Here is a 27,576-nt window from a genome sequence, read left to right on the forward strand (position 1 = left end):
CTTTCAATGTACAGTCTAATAGACGAGAAAACAAAGCAGAAATGAAAAGGAAGTTCTGCCTCTGGAAAAACAAATGCAATGCCAGCAAAACTCTCTTGGTGAATATTTACATCCCATCAGGATCAGGCCAGGTTTGATGCAAATAGTTTTCATGGACCTGCACATTTCAGAATTTTAGAAGTGATATATTTTAAATAAGTGCATCCATACATAAGTGCATCCTAAATATTATCTGTCTCCATATCAGGAAACCCTAGGTAAAATCATTATTCTTATCTTACAACAGATAAATTTAAAGGTTTGTTTCTTCCAAATATCTTTGGTCCCAAATCATAGCTGGTGTAAATCAACATTTCTCCATAAAGCTCAAAGCTATTCCTACTTACACCAACTGGAGTATCCAACCTTGTTTACCTGTCAAAAACCAAGAACACCTCCAAAATAGTAAGTTCAAGTTCAAATCTCCTAAGTGCATCCAGGAAGAGAAAACATTCATAAATAGTGATTACTATTCAAGCTAACATTCTGCTTTTTTAACATATTCTGAATCTATATAAATTGTCTGCTGCATATCCAGCAGATGCAAATGTATTGATACGTGCATGAGTGACTTCTTTGGAGTGCAGTATAATTATCAAGAAATAGAATCAATTTCTAACAAATCATCTGCCATGTGCAAAGCAGGAGTCCAATAGTAATTAATGTAATAAAGTGTATTAATATTTGTGTCTATCTCTTACCCACGTGATGACACTTGATAAGGTCTGTCTTCTGAATGAGCAAACAGCTCATACATGAGTCCCAGGAAACAGCATGAATTGCAGAAGAAATTCATTAATAAACAAATCTATTAATCTTAGACCTGGAATGACATCATAATTTTCAAGAAACATGCTACAGTTGGTGTATGTTGTGTGAACTAACTGTGAAATGACTTTGAAGGAACTTAGATGTGTCTATGAAATTCTTAGCAAGAAAGAAAGACACATTTAATTCTAGGAAAAAGGAAAACAGATGAGTCTTGTTTTAAATGTGCTAAATTGTTCCGTGTAATAAAGGGAATATCTAAACTTGTGCTTACATTTAGATTATGTTAACACGTGCTTCTCCTTGTATGTTTAAATAAACAGCTCATAATCAAGTGTTCTTTTCAAATTACCCATTTAAATAGAAAAAAGAAGTCTGTGAGTTATGATTTGAAACGTCATTTTCTGAAAATCAAAACAGTGCTTAATGTCTGATGTGTGGCAATTTGTTAAAGAAAGCCATGGCTAAACACTAATAAATCATTTATTTTCAGAACCTTAATTGAGAATAGCGGACCTTCTGTTCACCCAGCTCAGACTCTTGGGCAGGGAAGCATCACCCAATTTCCAGCCCCTTGCTCTTCCTCCTCTCTGGCTTAGCTGGTGCACAGACTACAACCCTTGTGCAGGCATCCCCCTTTACATGCTCATCTTTGTCTCTCAGGTGTGAAGGCAAAGTCATTTCAAGGAGCTCTCGCTGGCATTGCTGCTTGGACCAAGGCATGTGCGGGTGCTACAGGCGAGGGCAGAGCTGCAGGGTCCTCTCTTGTGAAGAGAGACCAACATATTAGGGGTATATAAATGCAAGGGAATAGCACGGGGAGGTGGCCAATATCAGTGGAGTAGTAGGGGAAAATGGTGTTTCAATGACAGGTTTTCATATGAGCTGGATTTGCCTTGGTTATTAATGTCATCATTGTTGAGTCAGCCTGAGAGCCTTCTGTTCCTCTCTCCTGTAGCACCCAAAAACCTTCTGTAGAACAGGTACTTGATATGGTTAAGCTTTTAGAAACTCCAGTGCTTTTCTCCTTGGCTTTTGTTTAAAGGACTTCTTCCTCCTTTTTTTTTTTTTTTTTTTTTTTTTTTCATCAGCATCCAAATATATTGTTCAAGCAGAAGAGATAAATAATTTGTATGTCTGTTCCCATATCCAGATGATCTTGAAACCTGTCTAGACATTAAAACAATCTGTTTGCTGCACTGATTATTCTACTTGGATATATCCTCTATCTTAAAATACATAGATTATGCTGAATTAAGTCCAATTTCATCTAGAAACCAACTGATTATTTTCTGCTTTTCTTCATTATCAAAGACATTCTAAATGATAGTAATAAACAGAAAATAGCATCACCAAGGAGGAAGGGAATGGTAAGGATCATCATTTCACACTGAATCATTTACTTGTTAAACAATAAACCCTGAAATTAACTTTCCCTCCTGACACACATGCATGCACATATGCATGCAAATAAAATGATTAGAAACTTCATTTTAGGCAAAAATAATGACCATGTATGGTTCAGATAATCTTAAAGTCACCCTGGCATTACAGTCCTTCCTTGTTCCTATTTATATCATTTAGCATTGAATTTAGTCTCATTGCCAGCCAGTTTAAATTCATCTAACCTATAAGCATTCGTGTCCACCTAGGTCAGCACAGCACTGGTCCTGGCCTCCTTATTTATTGCTGCACTGCAATATATAACTATTCCAAAATATAAATATTTCCTGACAGCTCTCTGAGGGAATCTAAAGTCAATAATATACATTCATGGTACTGTTAACACTTTCTGCCAGGCTGAAGACCAGTTGTTAATAACTTGGTGGATTTCCAGGTGCTTGTCTAAAACTCGCTTTGGTTTCACTTTTTGTTTTGTTTAGAAATACTAAACCTGATCCAGGAGTTTTGGAGGCATGAGTGGCAGGTTGACTCCCTGCTCCCCTTCTGAAGGTGTTTCTCCAAGCCCCTGGTTCAAACAAGCATTTCTCCAGCTCTTCAGATCTGAACTCCACGGATGTTTTGCTCAGCTGCAGATTCACTTTGGGAAGAAAGCTTGGTGGATTGGTGGGTGTCTCTGTGGCCAGTGGGCAGCCTTATGTGTTGGCCACTGGGAACCCCCATGGGTGCTCACCCCAAGACTGCTATCCACAAACCCCAGTCTGCATTAGGTCTTTGGTTCACGCCTGCTTTTCTCATGACACAGTCTGATGGGAGCGGGGAGGTCTGCTTTGGTTTGGGGGCTGATTTTTACAGAATAGCCACCACGTTATATCCTGCTGTAAGATTTTAGTGGACACAAGGTGCCCATAGTTCTCAACAGCAAGTAGGAATTGAAATGTCAGTAAACCAAACATTTCTTTTTCCCAGCTAGATTTTTTCAGGCATATATAAAAAATAAGAGGTAGTTTGCAGGACCAAAACTGAGTGTCTTGCTGCCTCTGCTACTGTCTGAAACTGTTTCAGGTGAGTTTAGATGTCATTTGCAACACAAAAAGAGTCAGTGTGAACCTCTTGTCTCGCTGCAGTTCTTCAGGAAAGCCTGTTGAAAGCTCTTATAAACTCCCTGCCCTCATAATGCTGAAATAACTAAGCTTCTTGGGAAGAGAGTGTATCACTTGCCCAAGTCAAGAAAAGATTAGAAGCAATTCATTAGCACATTTTCAAGACAAGAGAAAAATAGACTTGAACACCTTTCCCCAAAATCTAGGAAGTCTTTCCTTTTCCTACAGTTTCACTTGTACCTTGTTGTTCAGCTGAAAAAAAAACCTTCTGTATTTTTCCCTTGAAGTGAGTCTCAAGATGACTTGTTGCCCTGTAAGGGAGTCTGAGAATCAGACAGGGAACTTCTGATGCACCTCATAATTCAAGTATCATGTTTAATGCCCACTCAGTACCCCTCACAGCACATGTTATGTCCTGCTTTCTATACCTTGTGCCTAATATTTTTTGCGTGCAAAGCACATCATTCCTCCCCTTTCTCCTCCAGGAAAGAGGACATGAAAATGAATAGTTTCTTAATAAATGGTGGTAACATTATTTTTTTTTTAAGTAGGAGAAGCTGCTAGCCAGGTGTTGTGATGATGAGTGACTGGCACCTGTGCTGGGTTTGGGAGCCGAGCATTTGAAGCTGTCTGACTGTAATTCAGAGAAATAATGAATGATGAGCAACAGTGAAATGAGAAAGAGAGAGATCATTTCAGATGTTAGAGCAATTAACCAAAAATAAGATGCTGCTGGTAAATATAAAATGCATCAACAAGCCAAGAACAATAAAAAGAAGGCCCCTCTCAGTAAATGGTAAATTCCTGCTGCACACCGATCAAATGACATTTGTGAGCCATTGCAGGGAAATCCCCTCGGCCATTAGCTCGATGAATGGGTGCCAGGTGAAGGCAGCAGTTGGGTGTCTCTTGCTGAGAAGGACAGAGGCTTGGTATTAGGCTTCTGAGAAACACAGCGGTCTGACCCTGGCTGGAGTGGAAGGTACCAAGTGAGGTGACCTGAGGATGCATCTCTTCCTCCGTGAGCAGTGATTCCCTCCATGCCCACCAGCTGGAGGTATAGATGTATAAGAAATGCAGAAAGAAGATCGTTGTTGCTGAGGATATTATTTTGTTTGAAAGGAGAGCACTGTGAAGATATCACAATACCTTTAATATGGGCTTTAATAAAAATATCTGGGATATTAAGTACGAAGCAAGCAAAAGATTAAAATGAAAACACTGAACAGTGGACTTTGCAGTGGCACAAATTAAAGCGTTCCTGTTGATATAAGGCTCATACTGAAAAAGCTGCTGCATGAGATCCTAAAAGAGGTGAAGCCTTCAAGATACCATCATTAAGATTTTTCCATAGTTCATTTATTAATATCCCTATACTTGAAGAAACCTGCACGGTATCTTTTGATGACATTCTAATTTTGATCCTATTTTATTGGAGAAATGGGAATTTTGCTACTGAGTTCACTGATAATATTTGTAAGGCTATTTTCCAGAGTTCTTAAGTTTTTACTCGTAGATATGAAGTAGATAATGAACTTCTAATCTGTGAAGAATAATTTATGCTCTTCAGTCTCAGTATCTGGGCATCATTTAGACATTTAGCTTTGGTGTTTGTGAACATGTTAAAAGAAATGTGATAATTAGTTTACATGTTATATGGTCACGTTTGGTAAATTTAGCACTTTCAGATCTCTTCAGAAAATGTATTTCATAGTGTATGGAATTGAAAATCGGTCAACACTTACGCTTCAGCCAAATCTTTCAAACCTTTTTGTCAGAACTTTTCTATCTCAACGTTTGCTCAGTAATTACTGTAGACTGTATTGAGTGATTAGTAAAGAATCTTCTAGTAGTTGGAAATGATCTATATGATGAAAACTTCTCAACCCTAATTCATATGGAAAATGTTCTCTTCTGTAGTTCACAGAAATTTCTGAAGAGTAAGCTGAAGTTCTCATCAAAACTTACAGGATAGATTTCAAACAAATGTTTGAATGTCCATTCCCACATATGTAGAGATTAAATGAGAGCAGCACTATTTAAGCCAAAGAATGTGCAGAGCTCTTGTCTTTGGCCCTTGCAGTCCTGTGAGTTACTTGGCAAAGAGCTGGACAGTCCTACACCAGGATGAGTACCTGGAATGACTCGGGAGTATTGAAGTCATAGTCCAAGTCCTTATATGAAGCTAGCGTATGGTGACGTTGCCATCACATTGTAGCAAACGTTAACAGCTTTCTGACATGTCCTTATATAAAAGTATCAGGTTCTACATGAGAATTTGGATGTTAGGCAGTTCTGATAAAAAAATACAGCTTCAGCATATACAACATTATTAATAACTATGATTATTTTCTAGTTTTCCTCTATAAACATTTTAATGGTGATACTTCTAGTGCTGGTATAAAGGCATAGAAAGGGATGGAACTAAAAGAGCAAGAGGTCTGTCACCTCTGTCCTGATAAGAGGGAAAAAGGATTAGATAACCTAAGCATTGTGTCGGAACTAAGATAGCATTAGATCTTGTTCCTACCATCGTGAGGAAGGTCATGTCCAGAAGGGGCAATGGTTGGAGCATGTGTAGATCAGTCCAAGCTCCCAGTTCTCCTTCCAGTGAAAAACCTCTGTGAAAGGTTGGGGAATACCTGGATCTTGACTCCATCTGGAGTTAGGCTGTGACTGGGTTACACAGATGGGTCAAAGAATCAACATATTCTCAAGTCTAGTAACATACACAATAAATTTTGCTTTTTCTGTCTTCATACATAGCTCAGTTGAAGACTTAAACTGCAGACAAAAAGGGAATTGAATTGGAAAATTGTATAAGAGGTTAATTCTTCTAGCATGCCTCCACTATCTGTGTATCTGCAAATGCAAAGAGATGGCAAGTCAATAGCACAGAATCTTTTGGCAAACCACTGCCTACAGAAACTTCTAAGCTTGAATTAGTTTTGCCTTTCCTCAGTTACTGGAAACATGGCAGTCATTGCTAAATGCTACTGTCAGTGCTGCAAATCTTTCTTTAAGGTTATCCATTTTGCCCCAGGAAGCTTTTGTGGCTGATATTTTTCTTTCTATCAAACAACATAAGATAAATTATTACTCTAGTTTGCCTCACTCTACTTCTGCCTCACTTCTGTTTAGTTTATGAAAAGAGTTGCAGGCTAGAAATCCACTGTCAAAGGCACCTAGGCTTATCCCAGCTACAAATTTAATGTATAAAATACATTTTTGTGAAATCAGAAGCAATAATTTCTGCTAGGAACAGAGAACACAGCACTGAGACACATATAGCTGAAACTGAAGCATAATTGTAGTAGGGTATGAGACCTTGTGTTTCTTGATATCACTTTTCAGGATCTTAAAGATGAGGAGCTTACTCATGGTAAAGGGATGCTGATCCCTGCTGCTGCCTCCAGGAATATCAGTAATGAATACTAATGTTCATGACATATTTCTAAACTACTTAAACTGACATAATTGCTTTTTACATTATATAGGGTAAAATGGGGTGACTAACTAACAAAAACAATAATTCACTATTTTAAGACACTTGAAATAATGTGCCTCGCTTAAGTGACAAATATTTTAGCCTGAATTTGAAACAGTCTAACATATAAATGATATTCCAAAAGAATCCTCAATATGACAGAGGCGACAGAATAGAAATTACTCCAAACGATTATATGGAATTTGTACCTATAGGTTGTTTTTAATTTACTTGAGTCACGACGTGTTTATGTACAAAGCCAGGCATGATAAGTGGACACAGAAACCTTGGAAAAGGTGTTATAAAGATGAATGCAATTATTGGGATTTTATTTATAATGAATTCAGGGGCCGTGGTTCTGGTAATGGGATAAGCAGTTTACTTGAATGCCATTTACCATTCTGGGCAGTGTCAGCCTGAATTGGTAGCATATTTTAGCTTTATAATTTCCCTGAAAGGGATTTGTCGATGGGGCTGGACTGAAGCCAATCCTTGGCAGAGCCCAGCGCTCTTCTTGAAAAGCTGCAGGTGCGAAGACATACCCTGAAGCACAGTGTATCAGCTGTGCAAGGGCACCCTAACATTTCCCACACAGACTTGCTCCACGTGTCCCACAGTAAGAGACCAACAGACCAGCCAGGCTTTATAATGAATAGAAAAGACTTAATCACTCTTCAGACTAAACCAACTTCTGTGCCAGTTTTATCCCACTACACCACGAGATATTTCTGTCTTTATTTATCATACATATCGCTGCAAAGAGCAGAAATAACACCATAACTTTAAATGTCAAAAACCCCAAACCAACCAGACAACAGTTGAGATGATTGAATCAAATTATACCTTTGCTTGTATTATGTATACGTACACAGACTCACATACATATATGCATATAGACACATATAAAAAGCTAATACGTCTACATTTAAGTTACAAGGAAACACTACCAGCAAAGTTGGTACGTGAGTATGTGAGGCAAAATTTTATATTTCCCATGAGACAGCCCTTTCAGAATGATTACTGGCATTGCATACTGTGTATAAACTGGAAAAAAAGAATATCAGAGTACTAGTAAATCAACTCCGAATGACATGGTTCACATGAGATAACTGCACCTTTACTGTGCTTTCCTAAGGCTTGATTAAGCACAAGGGCTGTGATCGTACTACAACAGTTATATTCATTATGACTTAAGCAGTTTACTGTTGAAAGACTTTTTTATGCTGATGCCACACACCAGAGTTTATATCTTTCGGTCTTTCTGTTTGGGTTAAATAAAGCAAATTTTCTCATTGCCTCTTTCCCACTGAGACATGGTTACTTACAGTTGTGAATGCCCACACAAATGTTTGTGCTATTGCATTAAACCAGTGCATTCATAATGTTCTGGTGAAAGTGTGTCACTCGCTAATACCTTCCCATTGCAACAGCAGGATGCCAACTGCACACGGGCACTGATGGGAGAGGAGTGTTTCTGTTTCAGCTCTCTAGTTTAAGCTCACTAATTGTTGCTGTCTATGAAAATAAAACCGTGTGAAAAAATCAAAACTATATTTAAAATATGGAAATCCTGTTGTGTCTTGTACTTGACTGTTAGAAGAAGGTGTGAATCCTCAGACAGATTCTTCATCATGGGAAGATGAGTAAATTCATCTGATGCAGGGATGGTGGATCCCGTCTGGCAGCTTGCTCAACCCAAGACTTTTGCCTTGTCCCTAGATGTCACTCCAAAGTGCCATTATTATTTAGTAAACCAGCTGTGGCTTCCAGATCTGCTTATTTCAGTACTGGTGACTCCATCTGGGAAGCTGAGTAAAGCCTCATCATAGACACCAAAGTAGGGTCCAGCCCATTACTCCTTGAATGCCAGTAAGGTGCCTTAATGCAGGGAGTTTGAGAAACAAAAGCATCTATAGTGTCACACCATATACGAGTCTCAGTGTCAACTAAAACGCAATGAGCTGTTAGGATTTAGGAAAATGTTTTGAAAACAGAAGATTTAAACCCTCCCTGAAGGCTTTATGTACTGAATTTGAATTGCAAATAAACTACAATATTTTCTGTTTCCCTAGGAAAAGTAAACAATAGCAGTCAGGAGTGAAAAGCAAATAAAAATCCAAGTCCTTTTGTGAAAAAGGAAAAATAGGGGTGATCAGTATCAGAAACCTTAGTTAAATAACATGGGGTACTTTCCTTCTTCAAAACATGGTTCAATAATTTTAAATAAGCAGGAGGTGCTACAACAGCATAGGTAAATCTTGCTGGAGACTGTAAAACTGGTCGCTTCTGCTTCTGCTCTGGTAGTTACAAGTATTTGCTATTCAGTCTGTTATGGATATCTGGAAAATAGTTTGAGTGCAGAAAGCGCCTCAGGGATAAAAAGTTTGAAAAGAAAAATGTAGCTGTATATCATTGGCATTCATGAGAAAACTCACATTAGATGCCTTCAAATCAGGTGCTCAGGAGACAATATAGAGATCAGGAGCAATGGTGTGCCAAGAATGCAAGCCTAGCTGGGACAGACTCAGCTTATTTCCTGGCAGATGAAGAATACAAAAGTATGTAAGGCCAAATTCAAAAGATAATATAGATGTGTGGAAGCTGGTGGGAGGGAAAGCTGAGGCTGCAAAATAAAAAGGCTGTGCATGCACTCCCTGGATTATAGCTTCTTATCTTCACATTCTTATTCCCGTCCTGCTACATGCATTCAACAGATCTCCTTCTATAGGCAGTTACACCAATATACCAGCCCTGGAGTGAAGCTCCTCTGCCAGCACCGCTGTGGAATTTAACCCCAAATCCCCGCTGTTAAACACTGTTTCTTTCACCGGGTCAGAAAGTTGCTATTTCTGCAAACAGCTACATTTTGCCATGGGTAAAAATGTCAATTTGCTTGAATTTAGCTAAGAGCAAAATCTCATCATTTCCACTGCCTGACAACTTTTACCTCAGAAAGATGTCAGTTCGCCACCTGAACCAACTCTTTCTTGCTTTTACAAAACTAACAGACAATTGTGGCAGAAATGTGAAATGTTGTATATTTTCATGAAAACTCAGATGACACCAGAAGAGCATTTTTGTCACAGACTTGATCTTGTAAGTGGTTTGTTACTTAAAAAATAAGCAGTTGAAGAAAGCATAGGTCTTGAAACCTAAAGCCTTGGCACTAGGTTGAACCTCACCTCACTAAAGAACAAAATATTGGTGCTTGTTAGTGCACTAAGTATATGTCAGACCATTTTAATTCATAAATGAATTTATAACGTATCTCCTTCTAGATTCCATTTCCAGGGGAAAACAGCAATACAACTGCAAGCTTCAGACACGTTACAAAAAAAAAAAACCTTTTCCCTCTGTGAGACAAGTGCAACGCCACTCAGTCAATGCATCTACTCATATCCCATGTGTAGACTGAAATTTTCAATATTCCAGATATCAAGAAAGAAATGTTTGATGAAAGCAATATTTTTGTGCACTTTCTTTCCAGTAATACTACCCAGAGTATTTGCGGTGAGAAGCGGATGCTGCCCAGCCCATCTGGGCAGCAGCTCGGCACTGTGCTGCATGCAGAGCCAAAGCCGACTGGTGTATTTCCCCCAGACTCATTTCAGCTGCCTTTTCCCCACCACAGTGTTTCTATCTATTCATCTCACATATGCCCCTGTATGTCCCCCACGTCACATTTGGATGTCTCAGGAATAGATATCTTTCCTTCCCCCACAGATAAGAAGAAAAAGTGACAGCTAAAAAAAAATCTGAGGATCGAGTCCTTTCCTATGGACTTGTTTTCTCTAATGGGAAAACAACAGAAATGATGCTGACTACTTCTGTAACAAAAATATTTGTATAAATTACATACTGTTGACAAATGGACATGCAATCAGTATTTTTAGGGGAAAATGTGATGTTTCCCCCATGATCATATTTAATGTACTTTATTCGCCATCTATCTATCTAGACCGACTGTTCAAACTGTGGCATAACAATTAGAATAAGTGATAGCGTTACATCCAGAAAACAAAGAGTATGATGGCACAATTTATCTTGTTACATTTCTTGATTTAATGCCAGTCTGGGATTTCTAGTCTGAACCAGATTTTTCTTATGCTATAAATATTTCAGTTTTTTCATTTATTCTTGATTTAGTTTGACAGTAAATAATCCCATGGAAGCTGCTGTTGGAAAGATGTAAAAATTATTAAGTGCCTGCTTGCCAGTTAGGTCCTTGTGTTTGTCAGAGTGAAATAAGTAAAACAGTTGGGTTACTTAAAGGAAATGTGTGTGTGTGTGTATATATTTATAATAATGCCCCATAATTTGCAATCTTAGAAGCAGGAGAATTACAGTTCTGAGGATTGATCAATACCTTATATGAATACAAAGAGCTTTGGGTGTATATTCCGGATATTGGCAGCAGCAGGTATTGTTTCTTGGTTTCAAAAGGCTCATGTACACCCCAACAAGAGGAGAATAGAAAACAGGCAGTTTTTCAGAAGGATCTGTCCTTGCAAGAAAGGGCAAGTATCTTGGAAAAAGATGGATTTGGTCAGCTAATTGGCTTTTATTGGTGATTTTTTGTTGTTCAGAATATTCCCCCTGGGAAGCATGTGAGTAACATTGGAGGGTTTAAGTCCTTTTTCTTTTGAGTCATAATTGCCTTTGGCAACTCTTGCACCTTCAGAAGGGATTTCAGGTGATCTGCACAAAATAACTCACACTGAATGTGTAATGACCAGAAACAGGACATGCTTGAGAGATCTTGATGAAAGGGAGTTGGGTGGGACCAGAGTAGGCAGCACTGGGAAATGTCAAGAAAAACAACCACAGAAAAATGTCCAGCACAGGAGGTGAATGCAAATAGAAATGCCAAGGAAACACATGGGAATGTGCAAAAATCATTGCATTAACTTCACCAGAAAAGGATAAACCATAGAAAAATACTGGTTGTTATCTACTGATACTATCAGAGAACATTGGCAGCCAGCAAGCTGCTCTGTCAGTAAATGGGCAATTTGAGCCTCCTTGCCCAGTGGTTTTGCTGGATACACAGGTTGTGGTTGTTTGGGGTATTTTCCTGCAGGCAACAGATCCCTCCTGCTAATCTGCAGTAAGAAAAAAGGGTAAAACTGGGACACAGGGGAAGGCAGGGAGTCAAAGTCACAGAGTTAATATAGGAGGAGCTAACATGAAATCTTGGCAAAAAATTAAAATTCTAACTTTTTGATCTGAAAAGATACATAATTTTTAGGAAGAACAAGGATAAAAAAATAATGGGTTTGGGGTGGGTTTTTTTTGTCTTAAATATCAGAGATGTGTACACCAGTTTCAAGACAAATAATAACAAACAAGAGAAAGAGTGTGAAATAAATACGAAGCAATTCAATAAGGAAAAGTACAAGGTTTCACATTTAAGTAGAAAGAATCTGTGAATACCTTCAGTATAGGCAGGAGGTTTAAAGTAGGGGTTACAGTGGAACCTGAACTGAATAAAACTATTTAAAAAAAAACCAAGCACCATCCTCATTTGGGAATGTGTAAATACTAAATGACTGTTTGTCATCGCTCTGCCTCAGCTGGAGGATTGTGCCCAGCTCCGGGCAGTGTGCTTGTAGAAAAATGTCAGCTATGCTGATATAATCCAGAAGAGACTAAAATGAGAAGAGATGATAAAAAAAAAAAATGACATAGGAAAAACAAAATAGGAATCCTTCTACATAAAACATAATATTCTTCAAACATGCAAAAAGTATAGAGAGAAATGTCCATGTCCATAAGGCATTTATAGACAATGTTAGGAATAATATTTAAACCAACAGCATTGTTAAGATTTCCTGAGGAATTTCTGGAAAGACATATCACCATAGGTCTGAGAATCATGATAGGCAAATGTTTACTGAGGATATTTTAGGTGCAGTTACTGTTGCTTGGGGCAGGATTGATGTATAAAGGCACGATCCAGCTCCTTTTTCTCTGCTTCTACTTTGACAGAACTATCCAAACTTCAATTTCCTTTTTTTTTTTTTTTTTTTTTAAAACAACTCAAGCCATTTATACTTCTAAATGATGCAGAGTGCTTCAGTAGACCCCAGATACGTGTGAAGTAGGACCTCACAAAAGGTTAAAAGAAACTCTGCTTTTTCCATACTTTGTTTTCAAAAACTTAGAAGCTTGGCATGTTTGATCATTCCCTGCCTGAAGTGGCAACTAGCAATGGTGCAGTGCACCAGGTTTATAAGTGTCTCCCCTGAGACCACCTACAATTTTTGAGTGACGTTTATAAAAACCTATGAACAGAATTCGGTCCCTTATAGAAGTGGGATGACTTCCAAAAGACTTAAATTTCTTAATTTTCTAAAAAACATGTCTCTCCCTCATATCAGCAATAAGTTTCAGGGCAACACTGTATATCTTTTCACACTGGTATGAAAAATGAGACAAGTGAGAAGAGAATATGGATCTGTAAATATATATCATAAGTGTAATTTCTCTGTGGAAAATTTTCAGCACTTAAAAGGTTTAGAATGATATTATGATTTTGTAAATCCATTTTATTAAGCGATTTCTGATTTCAGCCGTTTTATGAATTGATTCCCAACAGTAAATTACCAGTTTGCCCTTTGGGAGTATAGGCCAAACAGATACTTTTTTCCTGGTTTAATTCATTATATGTTGAGTGAAATGTCAAAGGAAATTAAAGCAAACTGTTATGTAAATCCTTATGGGTGAATGCTTGCTTTCTGAAGAATAAACCTTAATACAAAAAACTTTGTGGCTTTTATTTTTATACACAGGGTATGTATGACATTGTATTGCCCTCTCCTCCCATAAGAGATCTACCAGTTTGCATAGGTAACTGCTTTCGTTACAATACATTCACCAAAGGATTCTTTTGGGGATCAGAAGCCAGAGCACTTACAGGACAAGAAGCATCATAAAGTGTAATGGACATTTAAGAGTCAAGAAGAGCATATTTTTGCAAATACTCTTTCTTCTAACCCAGGATTGTTTGATGAACGGACCACAGGCAGATGATGCTTTCTTGGAGAAACTCACTCCTATGCAAGTGATCTGTTTGCCACGTGGAGTGGAGGGATGGCCTCAATCGTTACATATGCTTTTCATTGATCTTGTTTACAGTTTTGTGTCATTTGGGAATTATTTTTATGTTGGGATGATCCTATCCAGACTATTTATTGCATTTTGCTTGTCTGAGTCTTCAAATGGTGCAGTAGAACATGATGTCACGCGGGGAAAATTGGGGTACTTATTTCGAATCTGTGGTTTAATTACCCAATATCTCTTCCTGTTTTTACAGAATATCAAGGTAGTCACAGGAAGATACACTTTACTTTCCACTGATTGGATGGGAGGAATTTTTGACCTTGGAAAGTGGAGATGGTGTTGCTATGGAAACTAATAAGTCTGCTGCCATTCATGAGCTGCAGCACAGGTAAAATGTTCCACTGTTAGTGTTTGTGATGATTGATAAATCTATATCAGTATCATAATTCTTGTAGAAAGAAGAAGCAATTACCAAAACTAACAGTACTTATTCGCATGAACAAGTGACTAAGGAGTTTTTCATTAGGACATGCTTTAATTTTAAGCAACACAAGGTGCTGCCTTTGAACCAGGAAAACACGTTTCGAGATCGTAACAAAGCTGTACTCCAGGTAATAGCTTTTAAAAATATTCTAAACTGTCACACTGAGAAAAAAGTACAATTGTTACTTGGCTAACAACATACACATGAAAGACATTTCTCAGCCACAGCATAACTAACTCCCAAGCCAGCAAATGGAGCTGGATTAAAAACCAGAACAGTTCAGTGAGGTGTATATGGGAGTGCTGCACATGGATGGTTTAGATCCCACACTTAATATCATACCCTTCAAATGCCTCCATACTGGTAAAGTGCCTTTAAATCACATCTAACTCAAAGACGAATAAAAGCATTCATTTATGAAGGCCAAAATAGGTAAGAATCATAATGACTACCAAAACACAAACACCAAAAATGAAAGAAAATCATGCTTAATGCCCAAAGCAAATGCAAATGTTCCTTCTTTGCCTCCAGTTGGCAGGATGATAGACCCTCATGCAACCCACCCTGTCACTGAACCGAGTGCTGGGCATCCTGTCAGTCCTCAGGTTGTATTCAGAGGACAAAAATGTGGTCAGAGGAAGCAGGACTGCTTTCCCCATTCCCCTTCTTGAATATCTCTTGTGCTTAATTAAAATATCAGCAGGTTGCTAACATATTTTAAGGTAAAATGTTCATTTCTGCCTGGCTGGGCATTGTTCACACTGAGGGTTTGGTATTCTGAGTTCATTCCTTTTTTTGAATCTTTCTTCTAATTCAAAGCACATAACTTGACAATCCTGTTTCATAAAACCATATAAATGGGATTAACTCATGTGACTCATTACAGACTCATCTAAACCAGACACAAAATGGTAACTGAACTCTTTGAGGTTATAATGAATTTGGGGATGAACTGACCCTTCACACTTGTCTGTGATAGAAACCATGACAACTGACTTTTGTCTACAATTAATGTATTGAACTCTAAATAGCTGGGATGTTACTCATGTACTTACGAGGAAATTGTACTAAAGTAACCTCAAATGATATTTAAATTAATTATGTAGTGCATGAGTCAGCAGCTGTTTGAAATGAAGAAACAGAAGCGGAGTGCAGACTTCAGTAGTACTTTAAAATATGATTTAAATAAAACCAGATAATATTTTGTCTAATAGATTCCAGGTAAAAATGTAAATCTCAGGATCAGACTTTCTGTTAAATCAATACTAAGTGCCTGTTTCAGTAACAAAAAGCCAAAAGGGTAAGGACTTCATATTAAAATATTTGTAGAGATTTCAAGCAAGCAGTCACTCGTTTAGGCCCAGATACGCTGAACTAAACACAGTGACAACCTCTTTAGGACCCTAGTCTTCCCTTTAATTGCCCACTGCACTGCCACAGCATCTATCGGCCCTCTTGGGTACTTTACTAGTTTAAATAAAGGACTTGTACCAATCTTTTAGAGTACGAGGTTCCCCTATAATTTCTTGATTGCTTTTAGCAGTTGTGGTCATGGTGGTCATGGAATATGAATCACTGGAGGAGCAGTACATCTTGGTCATGGACAAGATATTTTTACGCTCATGTTTTGTATTTCCAAATATAACCTTTTCCATCACATCCTTCCGCAAAGCTTTCATTTTTAAACTTTTTGTCATCCTCATCTTTTCTGTTAGAGGATCATCTTTTAATGAGACCAGTATCCTGGGCCAACCGAGTTAAAAGATCCTAGGAGCTCACTTTTACGTTAACATGTTCAGTTTTTTGAAGGCTTAACAATAGATAAAAATTTAAATGTTCCATATTCCCAGGCACCAGGAGTAGATCACAACAGCACCTTTTTCCTGATCCTGCCATCAATTAAAGGAACAGAAAAAGCTCCCACTGACTTCACTGAGATAAGATAATTTATACCTGGGTATAAATTAACTCCACTGATTTCAGCAGAGCTATGCTGATTTTCACTACATGGCATTCTGAAATATGCTTGAAGGTAATAGTCAAACCTGCAGTTATGGGCAAGACTTCTTCGATTTATTATATGGATGGTTCACATCAATTTAGGAGTAATAGAACTGAGTAGGAAAATTAGGAACTAGTCACGATGCTGAGCAGAGCAGTCTTGTGGGCTGGGGCTTGAAAGGCAATTCAGGTTGTTAGACATTGGCCAGTCATTTCTTCCTTGTTTCTGCCTCAGTTCAACCATACATGCAGAATGAAAATGACATTGACCTATAAATGAATTTTAAATCTGAGGATTAAATGTGCTGTACAGCAGAGCTAGATATTATTACCCCCCCCCTTAAATGGTAATTCAATTACTCAAAAATCAAACTACCCTCTATATTCTCTCTATATGGAAAGATCATGGAAAGAGTAGTATTCCTTCCAACTCTTATTTTCCAGCAGAGCTTTTTTATGTGACTCAACAAGGCTCTTTGGGGTTTGCTTGCAAGTGCCGTAGGGGATAAAATAAAATAAAGTAATATATGCATGCACAGTGACACAATGAGGGAACAGATTAGACTTTTTTTTCATAACCCATTGCTATTTAAATGAGATAATCTGATCTAAGAAGAGCACCAGAGGCAAGAAGGGTGATGAAGGTAAACTCAGAGATCATTACTTTGAATTCTGTGTACTTGTTTTAAGGATGCATGACAACCACCTCCTTACACTCTTGTTGAAATTTAAACATTGTTTGATTTTAATATGTTAAGAAAGAGCACTCACTTTCTGGATTAAAGATGTAGACAGAATTTTGAGAAGCTGATATGAACAGTAAAGTGTCCGAAGTGCTCAAGAAATAAAATAATTATTTCTTCACACTAAAGCTATCTCAAGTTTTCCTCCTATGGTTGCTCCTATGTCGTGCTCCTTCCTCTGGAGCTATTGTGCAAGGATGGTTGCCAGCAGTATCACACTGAGAGAGGAAGCTGCCTTCAGCATCTATCAGATGCAGCTCAGAGTGCTATCAGGAAATGGGTACCAGGCTTGGGTCTGCAGTAGGTTGCCCATAGAAGAACAGGTGCCTCATCTATCTGTCTCTCTGCTCCCTCCATTCTCTTCTCTGTCAATAAGGATTTATGGATTCTGTCCAATGCTGTAATGCAAAGAATAATTTGATCATAAATAAGTTGCAAAACCATTCTCGCATATTTGTCTATTACCCAGGTTAAGAATACAGGATAAATACAGGTTGCAGATCTTAGGCAAGAAAAGGAAGAGGCACAGCTTGATTCTCCCAATGGCTGACCTCAGTACTGGGGGAACAAGGCTGTTGGTAACTCCCTACACAGCAGACTATGTACAGTCCCACTTCAGCACCAGCTTCACTGCAAATATCCGAGCTTCCCTGCTTCCCTCTTCCCATTCTCCGAGGCTCTTCGCTGTTCAGGAAGAGAAGGAGAGTTATCTTCTCCTTATTTCTGCAGTTTCTGTCTTCCTCCTGGCTGCTTATCCAAATTTTCTGTGTCCCTCCCAATTCTAAAGGCTGTCATGACACCTCTTTCATCTGATTCCTGGTGGTTTCCGACCTTCAAATAAATACATAGAGTCTCCCACATAGAGATGGCCTTTGCAACTGTCCTTTGCTCTGCTGATTGTCTTGACCCCATCATGGACATCAATAGGTTTTCCAGGGTTAAGGATGAGGAAAAAGTAAAACACCAGTAAAAGCTATCAGGATCTTAAAATTAGCTATAGACAATATAAATATTATAAGCCAAACCAGCCAGTCTGAACGTTCATTTTCGAAATGAGGCACTAACTGTATTTTTACAGCCTTTTGGCTTAAATTCAATTGAAGATGCAACTGCAACCTCCCGGGCTGTATTTTGGCCCATCATTTTGAAACTGGTAAATTAGAGAGAGAAATTTCATGATGTAAAGTGTCCTGACACTCCTTTGGGTCACAGCATGATGAATATTGAATACATCACATCCCGCACTCTGCCTGCAGTCTCTTGCAGATTTATTGTTAGCATAACAGCACCTTTAGGAATGGAACAGCAGACCATATATTTTAAGACAAGTGACATCTTTGCTATTTCTAACAGTGAACTGTGAAGATGAACTAGTCCAGCCTGGAAATGATAAGGTGTCTCTGAACAACCAGAGGCATTTGGAGACCCGCTGATGAGTCAGAGAATGATAATAATTAGGTCTCTCGTGGACAACATGGAAGTTTTCATGACTTTGGGAAACAGTGACCATGAAAGCTGTATTTCTTTAAATGACTTCCAAGCAAAGAATGACTAGTAATGCAATGACCTTCTCAGGAGACTGAAGAGTAACATTTAAGGAAAAACCTTTGTTTCCATTTTATGGGGTGCCATGTGGTTCAGCTCATTTCCCAACATCAGTAAACAACAAACATACTCTGGTACAACAAAGACAGCAAAAGAGAGCGCCTAAAGCCCTGAAGATGTAGTGTTGGGATGGGCAAGAAAAAGGTGGTGAGGCACAGAGAGGCAGGCAAGCCTTCCCCTGCAACTTTAAAGACAACAAACTTTTTGGCTATTGGCAAGACATAAGAAGCGAGACTATGACTGCATTTAGAGAGGATGGGCTATGAAGTTATTTAGTTACTTTGATTTGATGTTAACGGGTTCTACCTGATTTCTGTTCTTAGAAAGACTTCATACAGATTTTGCTAATTGCACCACAGCTTCGCTCTCCTTCATACCCATCCAGGATGCCCTAGGGGACACTGCTTGGATGGTCTAAGATACTGAAGGAAGACACTGTCTCAGGGAGGTGCTTTCCTAGTGGAACAAGCTGCTTCTCCAGCACCTGGAGGCCCCAGCACAGGCTAACATGGGCAGTGAGACATGAGAGAGAAGGTCTCTCAGGTGTGACATTCACCCTCATCTTCCTCTGGTACCTCATCTTCTTTCCATTTACATACAATGGATCAACTGTCTGGGTCTGACATGGGCCAGTGGCAACCCAGCTAAAGACTAGTACTCTGGGAACTGCCACTCATACGCTCAGATACAAAATCAGGACTTAAAGCTTTTTGTATTAGCAGGAAAAATACTATTATTAGAAAAGACATGAGAACATGTGCAAGATGGATGGAAAATACATCATAGAAGGGAAAATAAGGTGTCTAATCCATCACTCAGTTTTGCAAACATCGCATTTGGAAAATATTTTCTCAAATATTGCCTTAAACTGTAGAGTGGGTGAGTTGCAGAGGGTTTGCTGCTTGCCCCTGTTCATTTCTGGAAGGGTTTACATAGAACCGGTCCCTCTGTATTTAAATTTAAGAATGAGAATGAGCAATTTAACTACTTCCATGTCCTGTCTCTTATCTGAAACCACAAACTGTTCCTAACTGAAGGGCAAAATCCCAGACAAAATAAGCCAGTATGTGAGAAGTGTGAATCTCTGTCCTCAGTGCAAGGCAACATTAAAGGATGAGCCTTCTGATGACAAAGAGGACTGGTGCTCGGGAAGCCTGTGAGCAATTTCTGGCTCTACCACTTGCTGGTCTCTTGAACAGATGCATGTTACAAAGCACCATGGAGTTTAAGATAACTATTTCCTTCACCACTCAATTCAGAGGGGGATATATTCACACCAGTTTGTGGTTTCAGCTGCTATGATAATGGAGCACATGAAGAAAGAAATGACAATCCAGCAATGGTAATAACGTCAATAACGAAGTGACAACCTACATTAGTAGCAATTAGCTGGTGTGACGGTGAGAAGGACTCAGCATTGGTATTTTTATGCCTCTACAGATTGCAACGGCTGTCTTATCGCTTGCTTTGAAAAGGGAAGAATTAGGGCAAAGCTCAGCATTTCTGAAAGCCTCACCTATTATATTTAGTGAATGTAAGGGGTTCTGCAGATTTTCACTAAGCAGATAGAAACCCTCCTTCAAGCTGTCATTATTCCGAGTGGGCAACAGAGTGCAACGCTGCCTTATTTCCCAAATATACCATTCCACATCAAACCAACCTGCTGGATACAGCGAATGATACTCATTTAATATTATATAACATGGGCTGGACTCACATTATAAAAGAGTCTTCCTTATTATACATCATTTCCAAGAAAAATGTCTTTTTTGAATTCCCTTGAGTGCATAGACACATGGTGAAAGAGGTTAGAGCACCTTCTTTGAGGGTGTACTGTCAAATTTTAGGTTGCATTGATTTAGCTGTCAGAAAGATATTATTTACAGTTCCTGAAGTTAAGTGGAGCATGCTAGAATTCATGGAAGTCATTACTAGTTTTATGTTTTCTATATGGCTCTAGCATATAAGTCTCTTCTATAGTCTGAAATGCCTAACCCATTTTTATAGTGGTTTAAATAATTACTACTTCCTAATCTCTTCAGTTAGTTGCATTACATTAAAAAAAAAAAAAAAAAAAAAAAGGGATTTTTTTCCTATACTTTAAATTTTGCATGGTTTCTTTCTGTTTCATATCGAGTCATTTAATATCTCTCTCTGAAAGGATTATTAACTTTGTAAAGTAACATCCCTGTACTTTAGAAGTCATTCAGTTTTTTTTTTCATTTTTTGTTTGCAACAGCTGCAAAGATAATTCAATTTTACTTTATTATCACTGCCAAGAAGTTGAAATTAGCAGGTGATTAAGCATGTAAAATATTTTGAGCATTTTCTATTGCCAGCAGTATAAAATTTAAGTATAAAAAAATTAAACTTAAGATGGCATAATAATATATCATTGAAATAGTTTACTGAAGCAAACTGGTTTTAAGTAAAATGTAACTGAATATAATTCTTCCATTTAATATAAATATTTGGTGCAGAGCCTGCTTTCAAAACTCCAGGTCAGCTACATTTGAGCATGAAACAAGCTGAAGCTGTACAACCGCCGTAGCCTCCCACACTGGATAGGACTTTCCCCTGACCCTGGTGTCGTTCACTGATTTTGTTCACATCTGGAGACTTTCAGAAAGAAGTCCACAAGCTGTGACTGATCTTTCATTTCTATAACAAGCTACCCTTTTAAGTTAACTTTTAAGACATTGTTGTGCAGCGGTCACTATTAGCGCTGTGTACTTTCTTTATGAATGTTAAACTAAAACCACAGGGCTGGATATTGAGATCGCCCATTTCAGAGTGGAGGTTGCCCCATCTTGATCCAACGTACTGTTACAGCAATCAGATAGTTGCCAACATGGATTTCCTCGGGGTTTAATAGTCAAATCCATTCTCTTTTGTCTTCACAACCAATGCCTCAATTAAAGCACTGGCATGTGAAATGTGAGATTATATTATGGTGAGAGTGATAGACACGTCCTACATGAAATGGAGAGGTCTGCAGCTGTAGTCTGTAACTTTCCACTAGCAGGAAAGTAATGTAAGTGGATAGTAAGAATGAGAAGTATTTAACTTGTTTTCACAAAACAGACCTTGGAAACGCAAAAAAAAAAAAACCCTATTAAATCTGCTTTACTTAGAAATAGCCAAATTTCCATGCAGTTTAATATTCCCATCCAGCAGATCTGCTCACACGGGCACGAGTGAAGACCTTGCCCACTAACTTTTAAGAGCTGAAACAATATCTGCTACTTCTACGTAATCACGGACTGATCATCCCTTCCATTGTTTGCAGAAGCTTGAAAATAAAATGTCTCTAGTTATCGATTTGCTACTTCTTTTTCATTTAGCAACTATTGATCGCTGTTTATGTGTGTGTGTTTCTTGTTGAGTAGAAATTAACATTGAAAACTTCTTGGAATTCACTGCATTCATACCTACTTGACATTCCTGGGGAAAGCTTGATACCACAATCACTGCAACCAAGGTTTTCAAAAATATGTTTCGTTTTCTCCTTCAATCTCTTGGCAGCAGAAAAAGATTTATATACAAAATATTTTTTTTATTATTATTATTATTATTATGGTTGGCACTTGCCTGGGACAGAAAATGTGGTTGTCACAGAGTTTGAGCTCACAGAGTAATTTCAAAGCGCACAGTATTATTTAGGCTGTGGTTATCATGCCTACATTACAAAAATAAACCTCTTAGGGATGTGAGGCATTTTTTCATGACTATCTGGAAGAGAAACTCTTGTGATTACCACTAAAATTGCTTGCTGGTGTGTCTATGGGAAACCATCTCTGAGGCACATGCTGATCTGTAATTTGAGAAAAATATGGATGAATTAGTCTAGTGGGGCCATGTGCAGGGGCTGGATGAATGAAAATATCTGGGATAGCAATGAACCATTCTTTGACTGAGGCTATTACATCTTTCCAATCTGTAAAACAGTCCTCTCATTGGTCTTATTCCATTCAGATCTTACAGTTTTCCTAGTTTTGGCTCTATCAGCTCCAAATACAATCAAAATCACAGGACAAGTACAAATTTTCCATGAGACTAGATTATAGTCCTAAACCATCAAATAATAGTGCAAACAGACTCTTTTTATTTATCTTGCACTGTTGTTCACCCTCCAGAACTCCCCTATTCTATATTCTTCCATTAAACTTTACGGTTAAAATCTAAAAGAAAAAATAATCAAATCCAATGTTTAATTCTTATGGTGTTAGTTTCAGGAACTGGAGGAAAACCCCACACCTACCACTTCAGAATTTATGTTAGTAATTGCTCTAGTTGAAGACTACCATAATTAGCATCCAAACCAAATTAACAGCGTCTTCTGCAGGAATTGAGAGGGGGGCAAGTAAAGAACATTCACACTTGTGAATGTGGAGGTGGGCTTCAGACACACGTGAGACCCGCAGCCCCAGCTTCTCTGGGTCTCTCTGCCTCCTTCCATCTGTGCAAGATCCACCTGGAGGTGACAGCCTTTGTTCTAGTGGGGCAGACGAAGATGGACGCTGTCTCAAGTTTTACCACCTTTGCACCAAGAGCTAAATTTATGGATTTTAATCCTAATCTCTATGCCTTTTATTTTCTTTTATTTTATTTTATTCTTTTTTTACTTGAATTTTAGACCCTTTTAGAATTTTGGCAATAGGATTATTTTCCTCCTGCATAGCATAATACCATGGTATTTTGTCCTTTGTTCAACATTAATGTATGTTTTATTGTTCTATTCTAATTACAATCTCATTATTAAAGGGGCACTATGTTTTCCTCTGACAGATATTGCATCTCATTGTTAGTGGATCTTGGTTTTTCTGTGCTTATTGTTATTAATAATTTGTAGCAATTGAATTGGTATTAGAATATTACTCTGCTAAATCACTTTTCCTGCTAATTAAGGCACTATCTGTGACATTGTTTAGCTCCAAACATCATGGTCCTGCTTTTCAGCCTGCTATAATTACCGTAAGTCATTCATTTCTACTTATGTAAGACAGCCAGGTCTTTTAATCAAGACTCCTATGAGTTTTGCCATGGCGTGAGCTGCCATAGGTAGGAAAGACAAGTTTTCATGGACAAAGATATTTTTGTAATGACAAATGCACCTTTCACTGCAGTCCTGGAAGTCCTTAGAAATAGAATAATTGTACTTGATGGTTCCAAAGTAGACACGAAAGAAGAAGGAGGATTTTGAGCAAGTGAAAGATTACTGAAGTAATCCAACTATTCAAGATACCAGCAAGGAAAGTCTACATAGCTTTAAAATGTTTTCTCCTCAGAGAATGATTGTCTATAAGATCAGATATAGCATACTATTTCTTGGGATAATATTTTCTCTGAATATGCAACATCACTTCATTATTTGTGTGGGAACATTATTCACTTTTGCTCCCAAACAAACAGAAGATACACAAAGGTTATTCTTGAGTCATTAGTGAACACTCATGTTAATGGTTAGGGGCTTACTGGTGTGTGTCTGGAGTAAAGATGATTCTCTTTCAGTGATAGGACATCTGACGTATTCTGTATATTGCAAACAACACAGATCCAGGAAAATAAGAAACTCTGCTTTCTTTCTGTGCAATTAATTCTGTAGTCATTTTACTGGCATGTTAAAATGTGTAAAAAGGTAGCAGATATTAGTACTGAAATTGTTATGCCGGAGCTGTTCTGCACACACATATACTTTACATGTGCACACCAGTGCCATAGTTACGTAAAATTTGATTTCTGTACCTTCATTAGTTCACTCGCGTTTCTGATTTCAGCAGACAGTACCAAGAAATCCGAAGTTACAGGAGGTGTTACAAGCTTACACAGATCCCACCTCACCTGCTGGAAATGTCCCCCTGAGCCCATTTTTTGCTGCCAGTGCCTGTCCATCAATGGGGCAGTGCGGGAGCGGGATGGCAGCTGGAGAGCAAAAGGAGGGTTCAAAAGCAAAGGGTGGTTTGCTCTGTGAGCAGCTTCACCTTTCTTTTATCCACCTCACATGGGAGATGTTTTACTTCCTATCCCCTCCCACCTCTGTTATCAGCCACGTATCTTACAGCTGAAGGCTCTCTGAGGCAGGCAGGGGCGCAGGCGCTTCAGCATCCTTACGAAGCCTTTTTGCACTGCAGGTTATTTATATGCATTGATCTTGTGTATGGGTAAGCCGTTTGCCACTGGATCTCCTTAAAAGCCAATGCAAAGCTCATTATCATTTGGGAGAACTGTCACAGAAAATAGAAGCATGTTATAAAATCAGGGAACACTGTCCTTTGGAACTTGCATCCCCTTTGCTGAATTGCTGTCTGCTCTTGGACAGAGTTTTGTTTATATTGTCTCATTGCCTCAACAGATATCCAGGCTGCCACTCCTCCCAGACTGCAGTACAGTTTCCATCTCATAGGCTGTGCCCTGAACTCACCCTCAAAAAAGACTTCGTAGTTTAGGGTAAAATCTATCCAAACTTTGATTCACATGCTTAGATGGCCTTCCCGCCAACACAACAGTGATTTATGGAATGCAATTTCTTCATCCTCTAATATTGTCTCACTTCATACACTTATGCCAATAGTATTTTGATAAATTATTACTTCTGCTACTTTTGCCAATTTTGCTAGTTTATAAAAAAAATGTATACCAGCACAGGCAATGTGAAAAAAACCCTGCAGGGGTTAATCTCTAGTAACATCTCATTAAACATTAATCAGATTCATATTTCAGTCATATTAGTCTAAAGTTACTGAAATCACTGATACTATGAAACTGAAATCAGAATATAACATTATACCTCCAACTGCTGTTTCTAATTAGATTTGTTCAGCTTTACACTGAATGTAGTAGAAATAAAAGAGTTTTCTCTATGACCTTGTAAACATTTGTGGTTTTGCCAAACACAAATAGTTTCCTCTAGGCCAGAGAAAATGTAGTCATTTATGCAATAGATATTGAATTCATATTTGCCTGACAAGTGACCTTCTCAGCTATAACCTGTCATCTTCTAATTAGTCTACATTAATTTTTTTCACTGAATTAACCCCCAGCCTCTTCTGAAGATAAATTGACAGTATACCAAATTGTGTGTGGTGTTGCAGTTGAAATATTGGTGTATATATCTCCACAAATTTGCCTTAAAGAAAGGTACATCTCCTGAATACCATATCAATCTGATTACAAACTGAAGTAGATTTTATTTCCAAGGATGCCGCTGGCTTGCAAGGTTTGCTGACCAGTATCAACAATGTCTTCTCTTTAGAGGGTCTAAGAATAATCACAGAGCACTAAAAGTGCACAGTGAGACCTAGGGACCAGGAATACCTCCACATTATTAAAACACATTTCAAACTACAGAGAGCAAACAACAAACCTGATTTTATTCCTGCTCTTGGAAGTTTCCTTTTATAACAAATCTTAAAAAAGCACCCCTTATAAAATCTGAAGCCACATGAAGTTTATCTGGATTTCAGGTTCATCTTTGTTTCCACATCTATTTCCAAGACTTTCCATGACATAATGCTTAAATTGATAATTTCTGAAGATATACAGAAGTACAACTTTAGGAGCTGGATAAGCTTTCATATAAAGAACATGCATGTTCTTGAATTTTTGAACACCTCCAGGTACAGATAGCTGCAGATTAAAATTTTTGAAGATTTGAATTTAATACCTTCACAAGTTAAATACCCAGACCCTTAAATTTTTTTGAATGTTACTGTGTTTTACAGATCAAGACTGACCTGTAAGGTAAGCACGTAACATTTGTATGGAAAGGAATGAAATCCCGTGAACAGAATTCAGCCCGATTCCCATTTTATATAATAAACTTCATTTATATAATAAACTTTAAACTTAAAATAACTTGATTTTACAGTTCTGGCTAAAATTCTAAACCACATGATTCAAAACTCAACTGAAATTCATATATATTTTAAGGAAACCTAACCTGATTCGAGATTTCAAGACACAGTCTGATACATGTAAAATATGCACTGTGCATATACATAACTAATTTATAGGGAGAAGTTGAGAAAAAAAGCACTTTTGTCAGCCCGAAGCTGGATGTTCACTGCAAGTCAAAATAATAAAACAACAATACGTTATATTGCACTGACATTTTACTAAAATGTCTGTATAGTTTTCAAGATAATAGAGACGTGATAATACTAGTATGCAGAAAATAAATGCATTAAAACAAGACATGTTGTAAATTCAGTCGGATGCAATTATTGAGGAGAGGAAACGTAATACCCTCCTTTCTTTCCTTTAAAACTCTGCACTCTAAACCTACCTAAATTAGAGCAGTGTCTATCATTGATTATGTCATTCCCCAGAAATATGGCCTTCAGACCGTTTGTCATAACTCTACGGGTGATACTACACAGCAGACACATTAAGTATCAGTCAAGATGATACAATTTTCAAACTCCTACAAGTCAAGCAAATATGTTCTCAGCCTTCTGGGACAACCTTTCCTGTAGATGGATGACACCAGACTGTGATGTATGGACTGAAACAAAGCAGTCCCTCATAGACCTTTATGGTGCCTTTCCTCAGGTTTTGATCAGGGCCCTAACTCTTATGGGAGGGACAGGTACTTAAATACCTAAACCCCACTGAAATCAGGGGATCAAGAGCCCGAATGCCAGTAACACCTGTCCTTTGGCCTTTACAACCTGAAATTCTCCACCACCTCTATTGCTTCCGATTTATTCATAATATAATTTTTACATTATTTAATGCTTTTTGGATTCTGGCTTTGCATTTTGTTTTATTTTGTCTTTACATTTATTACATTTTGCTTCTTGTATTATCCCCATAATTGAAACACTCTCTGCCACAGCTCAAGTTTGCTGTGATGAGAAGTAGCTCCCACATTGAGTGTACTTT

At 38.1% G+C, this 27,576-nt stretch overlaps 1 protein-coding gene across 3 annotated transcripts in view; it reads left to right on the forward strand.

Annotated features, from left to right (window-relative positions):
- CNTN6 (contactin 6) overlaps positions 1 to 27,576 on the forward strand; it is a 151,288-nt gene that overhangs the window by 17,941 nt on the left and 105,771 nt on the right. For all 3 annotated transcript variants that reach the window (XM_026857656.1, XM_026857657.1, XM_026857659.1), the window contains exon 2: positions 14,114 to 14,248. In XM_026857656.1, coding sequence (XP_026713457.1) covers positions 14,194 to 14,248 — 55 coding nt within the window. In that variant the 5' untranslated portion in view covers positions 14,114 to 14,193. The remainder of the gene's footprint in view (positions 1 to 14,113; positions 14,249 to 27,576) is intronic.

This window comes from Athene cunicularia (genome assembly GCF_003259725.1).
Source record: "Athene cunicularia isolate RWA chromosome 12 unlocalized genomic scaffold, athCun1 chr12_part1, whole genome shotgun sequence".
Lineage (NCBI taxonomy): Eukaryota > Metazoa > Chordata > Aves > Strigiformes > Strigidae > Athene > Athene cunicularia.